General features: G+C 38.0%; 1 protein-coding gene across 2 annotated transcripts in view; it reads left to right on the top strand.

Annotated features, from left to right (window-relative positions):
• Positions 1–23,891, top strand: part of ATF7IP (activating transcription factor 7 interacting protein) — a 96,642-nt gene that overhangs the window by 64,345 nt on the left and 8,406 nt on the right. For both annotated transcript variants that reach the window (XM_070947039.1, XM_070947041.1), the window contains exons 9-12: positions 1,016–1,663; positions 4,171–4,256; positions 9,692–9,770; positions 13,121–13,282. In XM_070947039.1, the coding sequence (XP_070803140.1) occupies positions 1,016–1,663; positions 4,171–4,256; positions 9,692–9,770; positions 13,121–13,282 (975 nt within the window). The remainder of the gene's footprint in view (positions 1–1,015; positions 1,664–4,170; positions 4,257–9,691; positions 9,771–13,120; positions 13,283–23,891) is intronic.

The following is a 23,891-nucleotide window of genomic DNA, read 5'->3' on the forward strand; positions in this document are numbered from 1 at the left end:
CACGACAACTCTCGCGGCTGCGTTCTGGACCAAATGTAGTCTCCGAACACTTTTCAAGGGTAGCCCCATGTAGAGCGCGTTGCAATAATCTAACCGTGAGGTGACAAGGGCATGAGTGACCGTGAGGAGAGCCTCCCGATCCAAATAGGGTCGCAATTGATGCAACAGGCGAACCTGTGCAAAGGTCCCCCTAACCACAGCTGTCAGATGTTGCTCTAATCTTAGCTTTGAGTCTAGGAGGACACCCAAATTGCGAACCTGTTCTGAGGGGGACAATTTCTCCTCCCCCAGAACCAAGGATGGACAGTCAACATAGTCTTTAGGAGGCAATACCCATAGCCACTTGGTCTTGTCTGGGTTAAGTCTGAGCCTGTTGACTCCCATCCAGACCCTCACAGCCTCCAGGCACCGGCCCATCACATCCACCTGAATTGACGCGGGGTAGAGATACACAGCTGGGTATATCGTGCAGCATGTTGGAAATACTATGCAATTAAATACATTATATCATTAAAAGTTAATTTCATATTTCTCAAGATTCCTTCATGATACAATTACTCTGAAACTATATTTTTGTTCATTTTGAAGGGGTCTGTCATAATCACAAAAACATTTTTCAGGAAGCAAAACATTTGAAAAAAAATTGTCCAGTGGTTTATTCAGTTTGCAAATCTATCTTTTTCTTATCTTTTTATTCAAAAGTATCTTTAAAGCCAAATTAAAAAGAAATCTTAATTAAATACCTTTTGCTTTCTTTGCCACCTTTTCACAGTATGTTAAATTTGAAATAAATAAGTTTTTAACAATACTTCCCAAAAAGTATCTTTTTATTATAATAATGGTTTTATGTTTTTTATTTTGATGATATCGAATAGTGATAAAACCTATGCTTTTACATGAATAAAAAGTACAATAAAGGTGTTGATTTTCATGATGAAATTGTAATTTAAATTCATTTTGTTTTATTATGAAATAGCTCATTTGACACAAAAAAATTTTTTCTTTCTCTTTATAGTGTCTGCTACTTCTCTTACTACTCCACAAACACCAGTCAGTGGACACCCAAAGCCCCAAACACCAGTCACTTCTGCATCCCTTACATCTGGCTCTTTGACGACACCTGTTCTTCCCACAGCTAACACTGCAACAGTAGTTGGTACCAACCAGGTGGCTGGTGGGAGTACACAGCCAATGTCTGTCTCACTTCAGTCTTTGCCAGTAATCCTGCATGTACCTGTTGCAATGTCCTCTCAGCCTCAGCTGCTGCAAGGTCACACAGGAACCTTGGTTACTAATCAGCAATCTGGCAGTGTTGAATTTATACCTGTCCAAAGCCAATCAAATGTTGGCAATCTAACCAAAACTCCTTTGTCTCTATCATCAACTAATTCAGCAAAACCAAACAATAACCCTTCAGTGTCCAGTTCAAGCATTCAAAGGAACTCTCCAGCTAGTGTTGGCTGTTCAATAGGGACAACCCTTGCAGTGCAAGCTGTAACAACAGCACATCCTGTTGCACAAGCCACAAGGACTACTTTGGCTGCTGTGAATACTTCAGGAATATATACTCCTCCCATCAACAGGAACTCCATACAGATGAAGATTCCTATATCAGCCTTCAATAATTCAGCTCCTGAAGTGAATACTACAACACCAAGAATTGGTGAGTTGTTTTTGTTTTTTATTTATTTACATATGATATTTAGAAATTGCCCATCTTCCTCATCAAATGACTCTAAGCTTTGCACAAATAGACATTTATTTATTCATTTATATCACATTTTTATAAAGCTCATCTCCCCCACAGAGTGATTCTGGGTGGTGTACAATAAAAAGTTAAAAATATAAAACTCTGTGTATGTGTATGTGTGTGTGTGTATAAGACAAAATGTTCAAGAGGTAAATTGATTAAAATTAATTAAAAGATGAAGGAAGGGCTTTCAAGGGACTAACCAGCCTCATGGCTGTGGACTCCTCTGGGCTCCTCAGGAGAGGGTGCAGAGCAATGTCTTTTCAGAAGACCAGGAGAGTGGCGGCCTGTCTGACCATCGGGGGAAGAATGTTCATAGAGTGGGGACAATGGCAGAGAAGACTCACCACCTAGACCCGTGATGGCGAACCTATGGCATGCGTGCCACAGGTGGCACACGGAGCCATATCGGTGGGCATGCAAGTGTTGCCCTAGCACAGCTCCACAGCCTTTCTAGGGCCTCCGGGGGGGGGGAAGGCTGTCTTCGCCCTCCCCAGGCTCCTAGAAAGCCTCTGGAGCCTGGAGAGGACGAAAAACGGGCCCACAAGGCCATCACGTGCCAAAAGCAGGGGGGGTCAAGCGTGAGGGGGCGGGGCACATTGAATTACGGGTGTGGGCACGCACACATGACCTTCACCCCACCCCCTGCTTTTGGCATGCGACGGCAAAAAGGTTAGCCATCACTGACCTAGACCCTTACCAGTCAGAATTCTTTAACTGGCAGGTTCTACAACATACCTTCCTTGCCCAACTGGGTAGGACAGTCTGATGTTATGGGATGAAGAAGGTTCCATAGGTAGCCTGGACCTATATTATGTAGGGCTTTATAGATCACAACACCTTGAATTGAACCCAGAAACAAACTGGCACTCTGCAGTTTGCGGAGCAAAGATGTTACCCTTCCTTTGGACACTCAGAATTGCTTATGGGGTCATATTCTGTTGCTTCTGCACCAGCTGAAATTTTTGGATACTTTTCAATTATAGCCCCATGTAGTTGCAATATTGCATTGCAGTAGTCGAGGCAGAAAATGACCAGATCATGAGTGAATGAAGAGCCTCCCTATCCAGGAAAGGGAGTAACTGGCACACTACATGAAAAGTCCTCTAAGCCACGGTTTTTTGAGCAGGAGCCATGAGTCCTGAAAGGCCTCCAAATTAAGTACCAGGTCTGGCTGGGTAGTACAACTCCATCCAAGATCAAAGATGATAAATTCCTAGGTATAGAGGTCCACTCACAGCCATTCTGAAAACAGCTGAAGCCTGTTTTCCCCATTCAGGCCCCCAGAGGTTCCAGGCACTGTGGAAGAATATCCACAACATTAATCACTTCATCCAGGATGGAGATATATAACTGAGTATTATCAGCATACTAGTGATACCTTAGCCCGTGGTGATGGATGATCCTGCCAAGTGGTTTCATGTAGATGTTAAAAAAGAGTGAAGACCACATTGAGCTCAGTAGCAGGTGCCAAGAGTTGTAGTGCTGTCTCTCTATCAATGACTATTACTGGCCTCAGAGGAAGGAGGTGAACCAGTACAAAATTGTGCCACCCACCCCCAACTCTCTAAGTTGGCCCAAAAAGATACCATGATCAATGGTATTGAAAGCTTTTGAAAGGTCAAGGCGAGGAAGGATGGATGTACCACCTCCATGAATTGGACCTCGAATTGGACCTTAAATTGACCTCGAAGTAAACTGGTGCCCAGTGCAGCTTGTGGAGCAAAGGTCTCACATGTGCCTTTCTTTGGATGCCTAAAATTGCCTGTGCAGCTGCATTTGTACTATCTGAAACTTTCAGATACTTTTCAAGGACAGCCCCATCTAGAGCTTCTTGCAGTAGTCCAAAGGGCAGGGCGTGAATGACTGAACACAGAAAGTGTGTAACTGGCACACAAAATAATGCTGAATAAAGGCCCTCCTAGCCAAAGCTGCCACCTGTTTTTTAAGCAAGAGCTGTGAATCCAGGAGAAACCCCAGGTCTGTCTGGGGTAATGTAACCCCATTTAAGACCAAAGATAAACTACCCACAGCCATTCTGTTTTATCAGGGTTCAGCTGAAGTCTGTTGTTCTCCATCCATGCCGCCACAGCCTCCAGACACTACAAAAGAATGTCTGTTGCATCATGCACTTAACTTGCAACAGATAAAATAGATACAAAAAGTGCACACATTCCTTTAAAATACCAGGTTTTTGAGATGTAAAAAAATCAGATCAAAATAAATCACTTCAGAATTTTTTCCACCTTTAATATAATATATAAGCTGTAAAATTCAATTCAATTGAAAAGCAAACTGAAATCTTTTATTTGGGGGGAATAAAATAAATGTTTTTGCTGTATTTTACTATTAAAATAGTTACATGTCTTAAAAATATATTTGTAAGGCAATGCAATGAAATTCTTCCTTGATCTCCTTAGAGAATCAGACATCCAGATTGTTACCACTTCCACCACCACCAGCAGATAATATAGGAAATAAGAAAGCAGTTGAAGTGCCGTCGCAGGTATGCTGGTTTGTTTGTTTTTATGGAGACTACTTTATTTTCCTTCCATTCAACAAATCAGGTTAGGTATTGTAATTATTTATTTCAGGGTATTAATAAAAATTAAATGTTACTTATTCCTTAATATTTATTTATATGACATAATTTTTTGAACAACAGAATCTGCCAATCCTAGAGCAGTTAGCAGTTCTTTTATACAAGTGACAGATAATAGTAGTAACAATTAGATAGTAGTTCAAATATTACAAATTTCCCATCTATCTGTTAGCCAAGGTGGGGTTGGAGGACTCCCAACTGCTCCGTCAAGAGCCACATCTGATATGGGGAACATCAGTTTGTAAATTCTGTCCAAAATGCTAGGGTAGGTGATTCAACATTTGGATTAACTGGTCCATATGGGAAGCTGATAGATTCAGATACATGAGCAAGTATTGGCAACTTGGATGACCATCTTAGAAATTGTGAAAGATACTGCAGCTAGAGTTGATCCTTCATTTCTAGGCTATCTTGATGTAAGTAAAAAGAAGATAGATGAACTGTTAAGCTTTATGTAGGTACAACTGAAAAATGTAGATCTCTCCTGGCTTGTATTATCATAGATAATATTTATTTATTATTTATTTATTATTCGAATTTCTATACCGCCCTTCTCCTTTCGGACTCAGGACGGTGAACAGCCAAAATAAAAACATTTATACATAAAGTACGATTAAAAATAGATTTAAAATAATTAAATTTGGCCCATAGTTTAAAATTTATCAATTTAAAATCCATATCAAAATTTAAAACCAACCATAAAATCATAAAATCAAGAGAGACCGGCTAACTGAAAGAGGTGAGTTTTTAGGGCCCGACGAAAAGTCTGGAGGTCGGAGATCACTCGTATCTCTGGGGGTAGATTGTTCCAAAGGGTAGGTGCCACCACAGAGAAGGCACTCCTCCTGGGGGTCACCAGCCGGCATTGTCTAGCCGACGGCACCCTGAGGAGGCCCTCTCTGTGGGAGCGAACTGGCCGGTGGGAGGCTATTGGTGGCAGAAGGCGGTCCCGTAAGTACCCTGGCCCTAAGCCATGGAGCGCTTTAAAGGTGATCACCAACACCTTGAAGCGCACCCGGAAGTCCACCGGAAGCCAATGCAGCTCGCGCAGGAGAGGAGTCACATGGGAACGCCCCGTCGCTCCCATAATCCCCCGCGCGGCTGCATTCTGCACCAGTTGGAGCCTCCGGGTGTACCCCAAGGGGAGCCCCATGTAGAGAGCGTATGGCTAGATTATTTACTTTGTTGCACTTAACAGTGAGAAATACTTAGGTGTACACAGGAGTCAAAACCTGTGCATGACTATGCAAAGCCTGCCCCCTGCATTTGAGTTCTATACCCTTTTCTCTTCTCTTGCCAAGTCAAACAGAAGGCTGTTCTCTTGAAAATCATCTTTGATATAATTATTCTCTCTAGCGAAGGTATTGTTGGTTCCTGCCTCACCAATTTCATTCCTTACATATGTCCTAGCAGAATAATATCACATCTTTACAGTAAATGATGTGTTATGCTTAAAAAAAGTTGGTAATGATTAAACCAGGGTTGTGGTTTGGGTGAAATTGTTTAAAATTCTGAGCAAATGTAAACCAGGAATAAGCTGTCTTTTAACTCTGCTGTACTCTTCCTGCAGCCTACTTTCACTCTATTTTATTTCATTTTCCTCTAAATCTCCCAAGATTTACTTTTGACCATACCAAAAATTGATTAATCAACATTCATAATCTCTCATCACTTTTGTAATCCCAAATTTTCATTGTAAAAAAAACCACTTTTTTGAGTCATTTCTTCAGTATGTGTACACATGCATAGATTTTTGCTTAAACCATGTTATTTGGTATCATTTTTACAGAAAAAAATCAAACAATAAACCATTAATTTTGGGGATGGTCCAATCCAAATGGCCTAATCATTTTTCCTATATCTCCTATCTACTCATTCATTGATGTCATCTAGTGGAGAAAGTTATATTCTCCTTATAGAATCAAGGGAAAGTGGACATAAGGAAGTTATTTTGATCTGAGAGAAAGGAATTATGTTACCTCAGAGGTGTATGGAGTAACACTAGTTGGAAATAAGAAAAACATGCTTAATGGAAAGATGCAGAGGCTGGATGAGGGGAAAAATAGAATGATTGCTAAAAAATATTACTACAATGTAATGTGTGTAAAAGTGTGCTTAATAAATTGTTACAAGGATTAAAATGTATGTTGCTATTTCAATAGAAAGCAAGGAATAGATAAAACAGGCAAGGAAATTGTACAGCAATTTTGACTCATTATTTTTGAAAATTGAATGAAAGGAGCTAAACAAAAAATCCCACTAGAATTAATGGAATGAAAAATAAACATAATAAAATGACATATGAAGCTGAAACAAAGAAGACCTATAAAGAGTATTTTCGAGATCTTTTTATGGGAATAATAATAATGATGATACATTAAAAAATAAAATTGAAAAAATGTTATGAATGTCTAAAAAATGGAGGAAAGGTGATTATATAATATTTTGAACAGGTGGATTTGATTTAAATCGAGTTGATTTAAATCACAATTTAAATCATGATTTAAATCACTAGTAAAAAGGCTTGATTTAAATCAACTCGATTTAAATCATAATTTTTAAAGAGCAACTGTCATCTCTGCTACTCCTTTGACCCACTGTTGACTCACCGATAGTCCCAGTGTTGCAGAATATACAGCCTCATGCTACATAACTAAGCTCCATTTCATGCTGAATAAACTAAATTATTTGTGTATCTTAAATAGAAAACTATCTTACGATAGATTTTTACCCCAAAAGTTTTTTATTAAAATAAATTTGATAAAAATCAAAAAAATCCGATTTAAATAAAAAAAATCCGATTTAAATAAAAAAAATCTGATTTTTTTATATTTTTTTAAAAAAAATCATTGATTTTTATCCACCCTGATTTTGAAGAATGTTAAAATGGTTTTTTAAAAGACTGCAGGTATAGGAAATGTAATTGGAGAAATATTTAAAATATGGATGTTGTTTGCTTATGGAGTAGCCTCTGAAAATTCATGAACAATGAGTAGGATGGCCTACTCATCCATCCTGATTCTGCCAAAAATATCAATAATTACAGCTGATGGTTGTTTACTGAATGTTATAAGAATTGTATATAATAGAAGTAAAGCTGGTATGAAAATAAATGGAAAGCTGAATTACTGGCTCAGCAATAAGCAGGGAAGTTGATCAGAATGTATGTCTCCTTGGTTGTTTAGTATATCAATGGATAAACACATAAAGGAAATTTTCGATAACATATCAAATATGTTGATTGGAAATATAAATGTTCATGTATATAGGCCATGCCATGTCTGACGAAGCATTTCAATGATCTTAATGAATCTTATGTGCCATACTGTGATTGTATGCTATGATGAACACTATAGGTCTGAAAATTAATGCATCAAAGACCAAGGTAGTTGTGTTGCAAATACATTAATTAATGTAACCTAGGGATATGGAGAAATATTAAAATATGCAGATTTAAGTAGAAAGGTAGGGGGTAACCTATAATCTATTATGAGGAAGTAATACAAAAGGAAGAAGAATGCTTGTAAAAAGTAGGCTCCCGCACTTTTTTATATAGTACTAAGGGTTGGATATGTCAGAAGAAATGTAGATGTAAATTAAATGTAGTGGAGTAATGAGCAGGGTGGCTAAAAATCAATGATTTTTTTAAAATGTAAAAATTGGATTTTTAAAAATTTAAATAGGATTTTTTTATTTTTATCAAATTTATTTTAATAAAATGCTTTTGAAGTAAAAATCTAAAGATAGTTTTCTATTTAAGATATATTAATAATTTAGTTTATTCAGCATGAAATGGAGCTTAGTTGTATATTCTGCAATATTGGGACTGTTGATGAGTCAACAGCAGGTCAGAGGAGGAGCTGCTGTGGGACAGAGATGACAGTTGCTCTTTAAAAAATATGATTTAAATTGAATTGATTTAAATCAAGCCTTTTTACTTGTGATTTAAATCATTTAAATCGTGATTTAAATCGACTTTATTTAAATCAAATCCACCCTGGTAATCAGTAATTTAAGAAGTATGTATGGAAAAACTACAGAGAGTTATCACAAGGGCAGTGAATAAATGTGGACTGAATGTAAAAGTGAATAGCCAATGCAATAGGATTTGGTCATATAGAGTAATGAATGAACACTGAATTATAGAATGATTATATGGAATGACTGAAGAACTCATGGTTGGGTGTAGTCAATTACAACTAAAAAAAGTGAACATTTTCAAGAACAAATCAATGTATCAGTAAGTCTCTGAATATATAGTAAAAGCAAGGATGGTCTACAGGAAAACAGATTGAGAGATATTGCATATGTTAAACTAGCTTTATTTTATTTCTCTTACCATATGCATGGAATGTATTTTTCTTGCTACTTCTTATTTTTTTTGCATTTTGCATGATGTTACCTACTTTAGAAAAAATAGCATATATGTGTTTGTGCGTGTATGTGTATACATAAAGCCATTGCAGTATTGAATTTGAATTCTGAGTTATTTTGTCGGTGGTAGGGGCTATTCTTAAATTTAAACTACATAATTATTTAGAAGATTAGTTTACTATATAACACATAACTGAATGTTTAGATTGCTAAGAATGTTTATAAAAACAAATGTGCAATTTCCTCTACTTAAAATCATTTTCATTATTATAAGCATATGTCTGTACTTTTTTCAAAATGATCACGGGCACTGTAATTGTAGAAAAGTATTTTCGTTTAAAATTTTCATGGCTATCTGCTGTTTTATGTATTAAAATGTGTAGAGAATTTTAGCATTCTTTCTAAAACAACTTCTCACAGTATTATGAACATAATTATTATTTTTTCTTGATATTTTAATTTTGAACCCACAAACCAAATTGCGTTGTTGTAGTTGTAACAAACCAGGTACAATATTTTAGAACTGTATGGTCATCCAAAAACATTTAATCCAAACTATTATGGTACCAAAAAAATGAAGAGGGAGTATTCTGGAATACAAAAATTAAATTGGGTATTTTTTTCTCTGTTTCTACTATTTAGAAATATGTCATTATTAATCAAGTTCTTAATCAAGTTTCTAGTTCTTAATAGGCATTTCTTTAAAGTATTCTAGTTCTTAATATTGCAGGTGTTAATCTAGTTAATCTAGTTTTTTTTTTTATTATGTGGCATCAAATTAGTTCTATTAGAGTTAGGTCCATTAAAACTAATTGTACATTTCAGTAGAGTAATTAAAATTCCATGGATCTCTGTGGGAATATTTTATGTCATTTTTAACACTCTTAAAAGGAAATTGAAAACCTGTTACAAATAATGGGTGTGGGTAATATTTTGTTTGTTTGCTTGCTTTTTTCATTTTCCAGACTGGAAAGGTTACAGGAAGTATTGCAGCTGGAGTAATTGATCTCACATTAGATGATGAAGATTATGGTTCTTCTCAAGGTAACTGAGAAGATATACCTGACCAAAAATATGATTTGGTTAATGGAATTAAGAATAAGCTATGTTGCAACATACTAATTTCAGAAGTTATTGAAATCAAAAATAAACATTTGTTTATTAAAATAATTTTACTGTAAAACATTGTTCAAAACTGAGTTTTAAAATTTCATGATAACACATAATGCATCTGATTACTGCAGCCCATGAATGTTTATGCCTTCATAAATTTATTTGCCCAAGATATTAGTAAACATTTTTTTTACTATTGCAGAGTTCTTACATAAGTTTTGTCTTGAAAAATGGCAGAAGTTGCAATTGATGCAAAATTTAATAGCCAGACTTTTGAACAATGTAAGGTATGGGGATGATATAATGTCTCTACAAAGTCCAGCCACTAATTGCTTACTAGACACAATTTAAGATTCGGATGCTGAGTTTTAAAGTACTAAACAGACTTCATTACCTGCCATTATCTACCTGCTTGCTATGAATTGGCTAATAGACAAAAGGAAGGAGTGGCAAGCCAAGATAAGGGAGGGAAGGTAGGGAGCACCTGCTCTCATGAACAAACTTAAAGAATCCACAGCCAAGTTAAATCCAAGAGTCTTGATGAAGCTTGTGGAAGTCTTTTCTGTTATCTTTGAAAAATCATGGAGAACAAATATAACACCAAAAGACTGTAGAGGACAATGTTTGTTCCTATCTTCAAAAAGGGGAAAAAGAAAGTCCAGGAAACTACAAACTGGTCAGCTAGATGTTATTTCCAAGAAATCCTTGAACAAATTATTAAGCAGTTGATTCATGGGAAGATACATGGTTTGGCAGAACCCAGCATGGATTTATCAAAAATAAATTATTCCAAATCAACCTAAACACCAATTTTGATAGAGTGACAGTTCAGGAATTCAATGGACATAGTGTACTTTGACTTCAACAAAGTATTGAACAAAGTGTACCATGAAAATCTAGTGGAGAAGGTAACAAAGGATTATCAGGATTATGCTACCATTAGATGAATACAGAGATAGTTGAACAGTCATCTCTAAGAAATGCATATCTATATATCTGCATCAAGTTAGAAGGAACTATAAATATGAAGTACCAGCATATTCATAAATGTCTTGTATGAATGCTTAGAAAATATTTTGCGGACATCACAGATAAGGAAAATAGCATATAATGTAGATGACATTTTCAGTGTTTGGGAGAATCTTGACAAAGTAGAACAAAATGTGGAAACTTAGAAAGATGAATTTTAATAGAAACAACTGCAAAGTCCTACATTTACATAAGAAAAATCAAAGATGTAAATATAGGAAGGGCGCACTGAGTAGCAATAGATGCAAAAAGAATCACAGGTTGAAGATGGAGCCAATATTGTAGTGTAGCTACAAAAAATTCAAATGCAATCCTGCAGTAAAATATATATATAGTTTCAAATTCATGAGATGTTATGGGTCCATTTTGTTGTGTGTTGGTTAGCCTGGATCTGGAATAGTTAACATCCAGTACCAGATACATATTAAGGAGGGGCATTGAAGTACTGGAACATGCCAAGAAGATTGAAGACATCATTACAGAGCCTGGAAGGAAAAAGTTAAAAGAAATGATTGGAGAAGTTGTTAAGGCTGGAGAAGAAAAAGGAAGATGTAACTATCAGCAAGTATCTCTGGCTATTTTGTAAAGACAATTGTTCAAAAGACATGAAAGAAACAATGGTGTTTTAATTACAAAAAAATTAAATTTTGATTAGATATCAGAAGAATGGATATCAGAAAATATCTACAAGAGTTAGATAGCAAGAAATAGTGGACTGTATTCATTGTAATATTAAAGAAAACGCAGCTTAACAACTGTGTTACTGACTTAACTGCAGTGATTCACTTAACAACTAGCAAGAAAGTCGTAAAATGGGGCAAAATTCACTTAACAAATGTCTTACTTAGTAACAGAAATTTTGGACTCAGTTGTGGTCGTACCTCAAGGACTACCTGTACATGCACAGGGTTTAATAGACGATAACCAGTATCTTGAATCACACTTAGAAACCAACCACCTTACAGAACATTAGGGTCACACAGACTTAATGAGGAATGTCCATCATTGTTTACGCCAATAAATTATGTAGCTTCCAAGAAGTCTTCAAGGACAGTTCCATATAGATAACATTACAGTAAATGAAGTCATGAAAGTAACCAAGTGACTTATCTAAATGAGGTGACCAATTGTCTGAGGGCATTCTGTTCCAGATAAGAGCACAGCTAGCACTCTAAAGACAATTGTGCAAAGGCTATCTCGCTCACAGTTGCCATCTATTCTTCAAGCAGAATCTAAGTCCAAAGATGGCCCCAAACTGCACATCAGTGTTGAATGAGAAATGCAACTCCTTCAAGGCCAAAAATAGAAAATCACCAGATGGCCCAAATATCTGCAGCCATTTGATATTGTCCTAATTGAGCCTGGGTCTATTCTTCCTCATCCAGATCTACATAGTCTCCAGATACTGAGAGAGGACTTTGACAGCATCACTTTGTTCATCTGGGGTTGAGTTATAGTTGAGGTATTATCACAAAACGGACAGATGACCTCACCTAGTGGTTTCATGTAATGTTAGTAAGGTGTAATGCCATTGACCCCGGAAGTAACTCACAAATGAGGCATTGTGCACTCGATCTCTCCCCCTACTAGCCTGTTGACACTAATTGAAGCTGGCCACAAAGAGAGGAGGGGAACCACCACATAATGGTAACCCCTGCTTCCAAAGTTTGCAACCAACCCATAAGAATACCATAATTGATGACATCAGAATCAACTGAGAGATCAAGGAGTACGATAAATGCATTACCTCCATTCTCGATGTGTCACAGATCATCAGTAAATGTGACCAGTGCTGACTCTGTACTGAAACATAGCCTGAAGCCTAACTGAATTGTGTCTAGATAATCCAGGTCTTCCAGGATCCTTTGGAGCTTGAAGCCCAAGCACCGTCTCAACAACTTTCACTAAGAAGGGACATATACTGTTCATCTAGCAAATTTCTCCTCCCTTTTTCTATTCTTGCAAATTAATAACATTATCTAATATGAATGGCAATAGTTATGTCAGAGAACCCTGACTGATCTCAGTTATTATTTATACTACAGGGGAATATTTTGGCATAAAAGATTGAAGATGGAGGCCAACAAACTATGCAGAATAATCAGAAAGAATATATGTCTTTATTTCGTTGTTGTTTTTTTAAACAAAAACATTGAAGGTGAATAGCAAATATTCTCCAGACTACTTGCATTTGCACAATACTAGACATTTTTCAAGATACTTTTTCTGTATTGGCTTTATGTTCCTAACAGATGGCAAGAAGCAGAACCAGAACCAATCTAACAACTCTGGAATGGGCCTATCAGCCCCATCTATTGCTCGCCCGTTACATGCAGTACAGACAACCCCTCTCCAACAAGCTGGTATGCCAACAAGTGGCCTGTCACAAGCCACCATACATGTTCTCCCCACAGGTAATATATTTTTTTTAAAATATGTTTTGAAAACTTTATGTTGAGCACTTTTGTTGAAGGGGGAAAAAAGAATGGTCATATCTGATTTGTTAAGAATTCACTAACCCTGGCAGATGAGACTTTATTGATTTTCCTTGGTGCGGTGTGAGTAATCCATTGATTTTAAGTAACTAATAGTTCATTATAAAAAAATATAAATTTCAAAGCTGTAAATTGTTGTGGTTCTTTTAATTAATAGTGTTTCTGGGTCATTGAGAAACCTTCACATATATGTAAAACTTTACCAATTGCAGACAGATAGCTAATTTTCAATTTAGGACTGTAATTGAGGCTGGATTTTCAGTCGTAAGTCAAAACACCCAGCTGACCAAACCCAAATTTACAATATGTTTGGTGGCAGTCATTGAGGAAGTACCATAGTTATAAAATGCCAAGTGGGCTTTTTTTTCTGGCAAAGGAAAAAAAAACCCTGCAGATTATGGTCATATGACCACAGGATGCTGCAACCAATTATAAAGGTTTAAGGAAAGAGGAAGTCAAGAGCACATATGAAATAAATTAACGAACAGTTGTTTCCAACTACCAACCAATCCACTCTGTCAGCTTAAGTCATCCTCAGCCGGTGTTTCTCATTAAGGGCAAGGTTGCTTTCTTGCGAGTAGCTTCGCTGACATCCACTGCCTCTTGAGGTTCAGTCTTGTCTGCAGATCAGGTAGGTGGCAGCTGTTCCTCATTAGTCAATCTGTTGCCACTGTGCCTTGCCAGTCTCTTGTTCTTCTGCTTGCACAGGCAGCTGTTCATCTGATCAAACTCTCATCCCTCTCCCCAACATTAATCAGAACTGCCTCCCTGTCAGCGACAGCGCACTTCACAGTCTCCAGAAGCCCCATGTCACCCCTTTCTGATGGCCCTGACTCTGACTCTGGCTCATTCTCATCAGAGCCAGTCTTGGGTGGAGACACAGCCCTACTCCCCTGCATGGCCCTTCTTCCCAGGTCACTGTTGCTATGGTGTGGAATTGATGGGTTAAGTGAGGGGCATGGACATTCACAGCATCTTCCCAGGAAAAATCCTCAGGGCCATAGCCTGCCCAATCCACCAAGTGCTACAGGTGGTCGCAAAACCAGCAAGAGTCCATGACATTCGTCACCTCATTATCCAGCTGACCTTATACCATGACAGGTGTAAGTGGTGGTGCCAGAGGACGGAAGGGACTGGCAGAAGCATCCAGGACCAATAATCGGTGAAAGACAGGGTGAACCCACAGGCAAGGAGGTAGTTTCAAATGGAACACCACAAGGGATATAACTGCCTCTATAGCAAAGGGGCTCAAGAAACTGTGATCCAACTTCTTGGACAGCCACAATTTAGGTAAGTGCTGGGTGGATAGCCAGAACTGACCTGACTGCCAAAGATGGGATGACCCTGTGATGGTGGTCAGCAAACCATTTGTAGTCCTCCTTCACCTTGTTTAACTGACACTTTACAATTTGGTACAAAGTAGTCAATTCATGGAGGAAACTATTCACAGCAGGTACAGGAGAGTCCAACAGCGCTAGAGGTAAAAGGCGCAGATGAAATCTGTCATTCGCCAGAAAAGGTTGAGGCATGCTGAAAATTGTTATAAGCAAATTCACTGCCAACAAGTCTAGCCAGTTGTCTTGCTGGAAGATTTCAAAGCAATAGAAATATTGTTCCAGAATTTCATTCATTCGTTCTGTGCATTCATCCTTCTCTGGATGATAGGCAGAAGAAAGGTAAACCTGGACTTCCATCTTCTGGAGCAGCGCCTGCCGGAACAGGGCTGTGAAGTGAACCCTGTGATCTGTCATGACTCAGGTAACCGATGTAACTGAAATATAAGTTGGATGAACAGTTGCGTGGTTTCCTGTGTTGTCAGAAGTCTGGAACGGAATGAAATGGGCTATTTTGGTCAGCATATTGACTAAGATCAAGATCATTGTGGCTCTCTTGGAATCCAGCAAATCTGTAATAAAGTCCAGCAAAACAGCGCCCCAGAATCTCTAAGGGGATGGGCAAGGACTGCAACAGTCTATGAGTGGCACCAGTACTGTTTTTGGCTTGTAAACCCTTCCACATTATGGCATATCCAGAGTCACCAAAAGATCCACAAAACCAAATGAAAGGTCTTAAAGAAAATGAAGTAGCTGTTGGTTTATCATGACCTTGGCATGGAATGAGCCCCTGTAGTGGACCTGCAGAGACAAAACACACTTGCAGAAGTAAAATGTGTTTTCCTCCCATGACCAAGGGTTAGGTTGTCCCCCGGTGTCCTGGTTTAACTCCCTTCACTGTGTCGTCATGAAAGAGTCTCATGTTGCTCATCCCGCATGTATGCCTTCAAGTCCACAGGCTCTTGATCAACTGCAAATTTGTCAGTAGGAATGACAGACCAAGGCAAGAACTTCCCATCTGCAAAAGCATGTTCAGGTTTTTGAGATCCCATCTGTTCACTGATTACATTCACTTGGAATATGTTACCTTAAAGTTAAAATGGATGAAGAACAGTGACTATTATTGTTTAAGCTTCTGTGCTGTCTTTAAATGTTCTAAGTTTCTATGATCCATCTGGGCTTCAATCTGATGCCGAGTTCCTTTGAGGTGATGTCTCCATACTTCAAAGGCTAGCTTCATTGTCAGAAGCTCTTTATCCCAGACGGTGTAGTGCTTCTCTACTAAGCTTAATTTATGGGAATAACAGACACAAGGAATAAAGTTCTATATGGTGCAGCAGCTTGCAGCAATACTGCCCCCACTACAACATCTGATGCGTCAGTCTCAACAACAAAAGACTACATGGAGTCAGGGTGTCTGAGGATAGGTTCTGACACAAATGCAACCTTGAGGTTGTCAAAACATGTTCTGTTCAACCTTACCTCACATAAACTTGGTCCTTTTGGGGGGGATTGGATAGGGGCAAAGTGAGTGTTGCAAATTGAGGAATGAAGGCTCGGTAGTAATTGGCAAAGTCCCCCACTTGACATGGGGGTTGCCAGGCATGTAGAGTCTTGATTTCCTTAGGAACCATGTCAACACCCTCAGGAGAGATCTGGTGACATAGAAAGTTAATCATGGTTAGTGCAGATTGGCATTTCTCATGCTTTGTGAAAAGCTGGTGTTCCCAGACACACTGTAGCACAATGTGCACATGGTCCCAATGCTCCTTCCACAGTGGGGAGTAGATAAAAATATTGTCAAGGTATATAACTACAAATTGGTCCAGTAGGTCTGGAACACATCATGCATAAAGTACATGAAGACCCTAGGGGCATTGGTGAGTCTGAATAATCGTGTACTGAAAATGGCCATACCTTGTCCAGAAGGCTGTTTTCCATTCATCTTCATTGCAGATTTGCAGTAAATTGTAAACTCCTCTCAGGTCCAATTTCATAAAGATCTTGGCCTGACACAACTTCTCCAGTAACTCAGAAATCGGGGGCAAGAGATAATGGTTTTGGATCATGGTGTCATTAAGCCCCCAATAATCTCAACAGAGTCTCAATTCCCCGGATTTCTTTTTCACAAATAGTACCAATGTGGCTAATGGCAGCATCAAGGGTCTATCCCCCCCCCACCAATTCTTAGGAATTAAATCTTGAAGAGCAGCCAACTACAGGTTGGACAGGAAGTAAACAGTCCCCACCTGCAATTTAGCATTAGGAATGAGCTCAGTGGGACAATCATACAGGCATGGGGGGCAGCTGATCGGCTTCATATTCTCCAACACATCCATGTAATCCACATTTTCCAGCAGGAGGTCCATGGGCTTGGCACCTTGTTTTTCCATAGTGAAAACATTCATTTGCATTTGGGGTTTATAAAATCAATCACCACAGATTATGACATGATGTGTGTAGATCATGCACCTGCAGCCATTCCAGTCTCAATACCAACGGAAAATAGAGCTTGGTAACCACATAAAACTCTACCTGTTCCATATGGTTACTAACTGTATATGAAGAAGAGCTCTTGCCATGGCCACTGGTCCCAAATGGAGCAGCTATGATTGATTGTCTCTACCAGCAAAGGCAGTGCCATTTAATGTTGGTGAATGTCCCATTTGGCCACAAAGGCTGTATCCATAAAGTTTGTAGTTGACAGGAAATCAGACATCACAAGTTGCCTGGATGGTGTGGTTTAGGATTATTGAGACGCGAACTTGACCTATTGAGCCCTCGAGGCTGGGCTTCTTGGCGTTTCCCACTGGCAGCTTCTTCACCTTGGCAGGACACTTGGCAGCCATATGATCTCGTCCTCTACAATAAAGACACAAAGGCCTTCCTGTTGTGGCTCCGTCCTCCGAGCCTATCTTATTGGAGGAAGAAGGCTCCGAACATGAAGGAGAGGAGACGGCCAGGCCTCCCTCTCCAGGACCCTCCTCTCTGGCAATGCCTCAGGTGTTTCCCGAAGGAGAAGAGATTGGCCAGGAGCCAGGTGTTTCCGAGCCGTCGGATAGTGACGAAGAAACATTGTGGTTGGACCCACGCCAGCGTCGGAGAGACAAGCGTGAGCAGCAGAAAAGGAGGCGTGCCAGAAATTAAGCTGAGTCACTGGACCACACCCCACAGGCTATAAAAGGGAGTGTGGTGGCCATTCGGACTCTGTGACGGACAAAGCTAATCTCTGGCGAGGCACTTGCACCTTCGGACACAACACCTATTTGCCATTGGATTTAATTACAAACTGGACTATTCAAACTGTGTATTTTTGTCTGTGTTATCGGAGTAAAAGCTCTTGGCAGGCAGCCACGGAGTTGCTGCCAAGTTCCTTATCACTGACGTTGTGTGTTTGAAGAATTTATTTAACTCTCGGCTGGCTGGTTGGGTGTGTGCGTGGTACGGGGACAGAACGCTTCCCATCACCGACACTCCTTTTCCACCTGTGACAAACTTGAGTGGCCTGAGCTTTTTGACGTAATGCTGGGCCTGGGGATTGTCATGCGTCTTCTAGCCCTATGCATCTGCTGACAATCAATGCAAAAGCACAGGTGCATGAGTCCCTGAAGGGTTGAAGGGCATTTGGTGCAGGCCTGTTCATCTAGCAGTTCCAAATGTGACCCTCTTTATTCCATTTCAGGTCCTAGCCTGACGAGTCAAAAGTCACTTATATAGTCCACAACTTGCCTTTGCCCCTGTTTCAACTCTCGCAAATGATAATTGATGGTTTGAGCCTTCACCAAGACCTCATACAATACTGTGGGGAGAAAATAGGCTGTTTGGCAAAGATGCTGTAAATTAAGAGTGTTTTCAGAAATAGAAGTGTTAAAAGTTTATTTTTATCAATTAACAAAATGGAAAGTAAAGTAAATTAAAGATTTTTTTAAACATTCCCAAAAATAGTGTCTTATTCCCCAAAATCATAAACCTCTGTTTTCAATCCATTTTCCCAGAAAACTCTAGGCCAGTTTGTTTTCCAATTAGATGTAGTAAATCCATTCCCCAGTCACCATCTATCTAGTTACAAAAGTTCAATTCATCGCTCATTGATTCTGTTGACTCCAAATCTATAGAATCCCTATCCCCCTTTAGCCTTCTTCAGCAAACCTGCAGTTTCTAAACAAAGTTCCTTCTTTAAATCTACCAACAGCAATTTACATTCCAGTAAATGCAATTGTAAGTTTGGGTTGGCTGCAGTTGCTTCTGTCTGATTTAAGGTTGATTTAAAACCTTTGTTATTTATGAAACATTTTACTAAAGTTTTCAATTTGAACTTGTAGTTTAAAAAACATTGTTTTTTCAAAAACTTTCCAGGTACCTTTATCTTTAAGTTGTTAAACTACATTTTTAATATAGTCCTGTAACATGGCATTCACAACCAGACAAAACCGTTCCTTTCAAGGACAAGAGAATTTAAATGTACTGTAACAAAGTAGCCACAGAGAATGTTGAAATAATATTTCTCACAATAAAGTATGATGGGGGGAATTCCATGAAGCATTCAAAAATTATGATCAGAGCTTTTTAAAAGTTAAGAAAATATGAAATCCTTCTAGTGAAAATCTTATGAAAATAAAAATCCAAACAGGTCACTTACACTACCCAAGAAATCTCTGTTGATTTCCATATGGAGAAAGTGGAAGTAATTCAAAACAGCAGAGTGTAACAGTGAAAAAACATGGAAGAATTCACATTAAAATACAAGCAAGGGGTTAAGGTAAATCAGCCTTCAACCAGTCAATTAACTTTTAAAAGGAAAATCAAGATAAAAAAAATTCAAATCACACAATTAAAACCCAGGTGTGCTTAAATAAACCAAACAGCTGAACGGAAAGATGAAGACAATGACTATCTGACTGCTTCTACTAGGAAATGCAATCCTCAAGATTCCTCTTCCTATTTTTGCTCATTTTTCTCAAGCTCTCTTCATATTTCAACATCATTTGTTGTGTACTCGCCACTTTTTCATCTGTCTTGAGTAGTTGTTCCATCCTCTGAATTGTTTGAAAAATCATCTATAGTGTTACATCTTTCTTCTCTTTCTTTCTCCTTCTGCTGCTGAAGCATCATCTGAATTGATCGCTGTCCTCCAGATGGCGATGAGGCAGGTGTAGTTGAAGCACATACAACTGTCACTACTTTTCTACTCATTCTATCCAAAAGTCACCAACGGCCAAAAAGAAAGAAAAAGCCCCAAAAAGTAAAAAATGTAGGGGGGGGAAAAGGGAAAAAGAGAAAATAAACAATTCTTTTTTAAAAAATATTTTTTTTATTTTTACAAACATAAACATAAAATATATCTTTCAAGAACGAAGTCTCAATCCGGTCATGGATAGGTACAATTGCTTACATTTTTTTAACAAGCTCCATTCACAATTTCCCATTACATCTTTTAAAATTGAAAATCAGAACATAAATTATTTTAACATAAATTCTAGCATCTTAATCTAAACCATTCTATTATATCACCATAAATTTAATTTCCAGATAAACTTAACTCATTTTTATAGCCATTTATAAATCCAAATTATATCTGGTTCTTTCCAAAGCTCCCTTCAATACGTCTTTTAACATCAATATCAAAACATTAATCTTAAAAAATATTCTAACCTCTTAATCTAATTATTTACATTACAATTTTATCACCACAAATCTTATTTTCAAATTAAATACAACTCTATTTTTATTTCAATTTATAGGACAAAATTCTATCCATATTTCTTAATCTCTAGGCCCATTTCATCAAATCTTTCAATCTTAAACTTTACCTTTAATTTTCTCACGCTTATCATCTATTACACATTTCATTTTACACAGATTTATCTCAAAATCCATATCCTCCTCCATATCTCCTATTATTATTTGGCTGATTTCCAGCATATTTTATTTTGGCTGATTTTCAGCCTAATCTCCATACCTCCACCTATTGTTTGGCTGATTTCCAGCATATTTTATTTTGGCTGATTTCCAGCATAATCTCCAAGCCTCCAACTATTGTTTGGCTGATTTCCAGCATATTCTCCTCCAGAACTCCCAACTCTTGTTTCGCTGGTACCCAGCATCTCTTATTTTAACTTTTTCCTTCCAGTGTATTTATTATTTAGCTATTTCCCAGTATACACTTCCAGATTAATTCTCAACATATTTCATAATAATAATCATTTCCATCATACATTGAGTTCAATCACAATTTGTTACTTAAGTCTGTGTGTCTTATGTTTTCATCCAGTAATACATTAATCAGTCATATTTACCATTCTCGTTTGTTTACAAATTAGAATTAAAACATGTTACATCAAACAATAAATTTTCTTAGATTTATCTCATATTAGTATATACTCTTAACGTTTTTATAAAAATATCATTTTTAACCACCTATACATCAATCCTCTATTTTAGTTACCTTCTTTTATTTTCCATCTTACTTCATGAGCCCTCCTATTTTTATCTAAAAATCATTTATACATTTAGCTTTTAAGCATTACATTTTAATTTTATCTGCTTTATTTCTTCATTCCCCTATCTGTCCACAAATGTTCCACTTCAAAATCCATATTTCCATATTAGAAACTCTATATATCACTTTAATTCTTTTGTAACATCTGCTCCGTGTAAAATCCATCAGCTTCCTTTCTTTTGTTCCTGTGCCACATCTTTTATTGCTAAGCCAGTTAGTTTTGATTTTAATAAATCCAGTGTATTTCTTCTTTTTTTGTAAAATCATCCAAAAACAGAATAGGAATCTCTAAAATCCAAAAGTTTATAGTTAATTTCAAAGTAATCCAAGGTAGATAGCAATTCAAAGTATTTCTTTTCCAAACAAAAGGAGGATCTCTACAATCCACATTCCGCTTAGTCACAGCAATCTCCATTTTATAGCTATTATGTAACCATCTGTTTGTCTCTCTTCTTTAACTTTCCAAAGGTGTTAAATCCCAAAATAATGCTTCTCAAATTCATTCCAATTAAAAAAAACAAAAACCCAATTTTCTTTTTTGTTAAAAGCCAATTCTTCCAACTCAGTTTATACTAAAGCAAAATCTTTAATGGGACTTCCAATTATTGCTTTACCAAAACCTCAAGCCCCCAAGATCTACAGCCGCTATTTAAAATTTGGGGTCCTATTTGTAAAAACCCATGCTGTTACGTTGTTTCTCGCCTGGGTTGGTGTCACTCACCCAGCTTCGAAGCACATCGTCTTTTCTTCTTCCCTCCTGCATGAATCTTTTCCCAGTTTGCCGAGGCTTTGTGGCAGCCGCCATGGCTGCCTCCCCCCACCGCCGACTCAGAGGATTCCCTCTGGCCTCCGAGGAACTTGCCTGTTCCTCTCGGCCGCCTGAGGCGCTCCTCTTCTTCCCCCGTCCCTGCAGGACGGGTTCAGTCCGAAGACCCATCGATCGGTGGTTTGTCAGTCAGGGTTTTCGCGGGGCTCGTCAGAGCCCGCTATTTCCCCGACTGTAACACAGCGCCAAACCGGAAGTCAAAAATAAACAATTCTTCAGGTTCTTCAAAACCCTAATCCACTTGGGGTGGGGGGGAGGAAAAAAAATTAATCCCACTGGTAACCAAGATACACTGAAGAAAAGTCGAATTAAAAAAGGAAAAATGAAATAAAAATAAAAAAGAAGAAGACCAAGTAGTCAACTAGAGAGGAAAAAAAATCCAAAAATCAATCTTCAGGCTCTTGTACACCTTAATCCAACTCTGTTATATAAGAACAAAGAAAGGAAAGTCCATCAAAGATATTTAAACTGGGGGAGCATACAGAGAGTTATCATTTAACAGGAACAATAAGAAAAGCAAAATAATAAAAAATAAAAGAGAATTTCAATTTCTTCTGCAATGCTTCTGCTTGAGCATTAACAAATGTCTCTCATTTGCCTCAGACTCCTAGTTCTGATAGTTCTCCGAAGAGCACCTGAATAAACAAAGGAGATAGTTCCAACTCTTTCAGATGTCCTTCCAACAATCTTATCAGCAAAAAAGGTTCAGAGTCCTTGGATTATAGCAACAATGTAATACAATTGTTTCAATTTGTTGCTTTAATAGCAGAAAAAATAACAAAGTTTCCAATCCAGTAGATGGCAGTATTACATGCTCTCCTATCTCCCCCACTTAAATTCTTGGTCAGTGAAAAGGAAGTTGAAAAATTAAAACAATCTTCAGAAAAGAAAAAAGAAAAATTAACTCCAAAAAGAAAAATATTTCAAGTATAAGGCACAAAGGCTTACAGATGTTAAACTCTCAGTTCTATCAATCCTTTTCCATCCAGTCCCAGTCAAAAGCAAAACAGAAATTTAAAGCTCCATCGATGTAAATAGATTAAAATAGAAAATGACTCCTGCTTAATTTCGCCGCTTGATTTCTTTTAAGTCCAATTTAATTCCCACTTCAATCTCAGGGTGTTCTTTGCATCAGTTTAAATTAAAAGTCTCTCACCGCATCGACTCACTGTCCTTCTATTCTTCTTCCGGAGCTGTCCCAACTTCAGCAGCTACTATGGCTGCCACCCCCGCTGCTAGAAAAAGGGCTTCTCCTGGATCAACCAGGGACTTTGCGGTGTCCCTGGGATTGTCAGGATGTGCCCTCCACTATCACAGTCAAAACAAGACTGTGAGGTCCGAAAAGGACCGTCCAGCAGCGGGGCTTTCGGCAGCGATCCTGGAGCCCAGGAATCCTCCGTCTGTTCCGTCGTGACGTCAGCTCCTCCTCATTCCTAGCTATTCCCATTCAGATCTAGAGAACTAGCTGCCAAAAAACCTACTTTGTTGGCAAAATCAGCTGTTTGTCAGCAGGAGAAATGACCCCCACCGCCACCATTCAAAGCAGGACCTCTTTCTTTTGCATCTTTTAAAAGCTTGTATTTAATTCTTGTTTTGCCAGATAAATTTGAAAATAACCTACCATTATTCAAAAGAGAGGTCTTTGATCAGAATCACTATAATCTGAAACAGAAATAACATTCTGAGTAAAACATTTCCTTTAATAACAGATTCTTCTCATTAGTGGCGAATCTAGTTTGTCCCATCTGTGCAAATCCACTTTATCTCATTCTATACTTTTACAGAGTTATTTTTATACCACATAGAATTTTTTATTAGAAAGAGTCAGGTACTTTACCACTTTCACAATCTTAAACCTAGTTTTGTTTT

The sequence above is a fragment of the Pituophis catenifer genome, unplaced genomic scaffold (genome assembly GCF_029215685.1).
Source record: "Pituophis catenifer annectens isolate HBS135680 unplaced genomic scaffold, rPitCat1.0.hap2 SCAF_7, whole genome shotgun sequence".
NCBI classification, from domain to species: Eukaryota; Metazoa; Chordata; class Lepidosauria; order Squamata; family Colubridae; genus Pituophis; species Pituophis catenifer.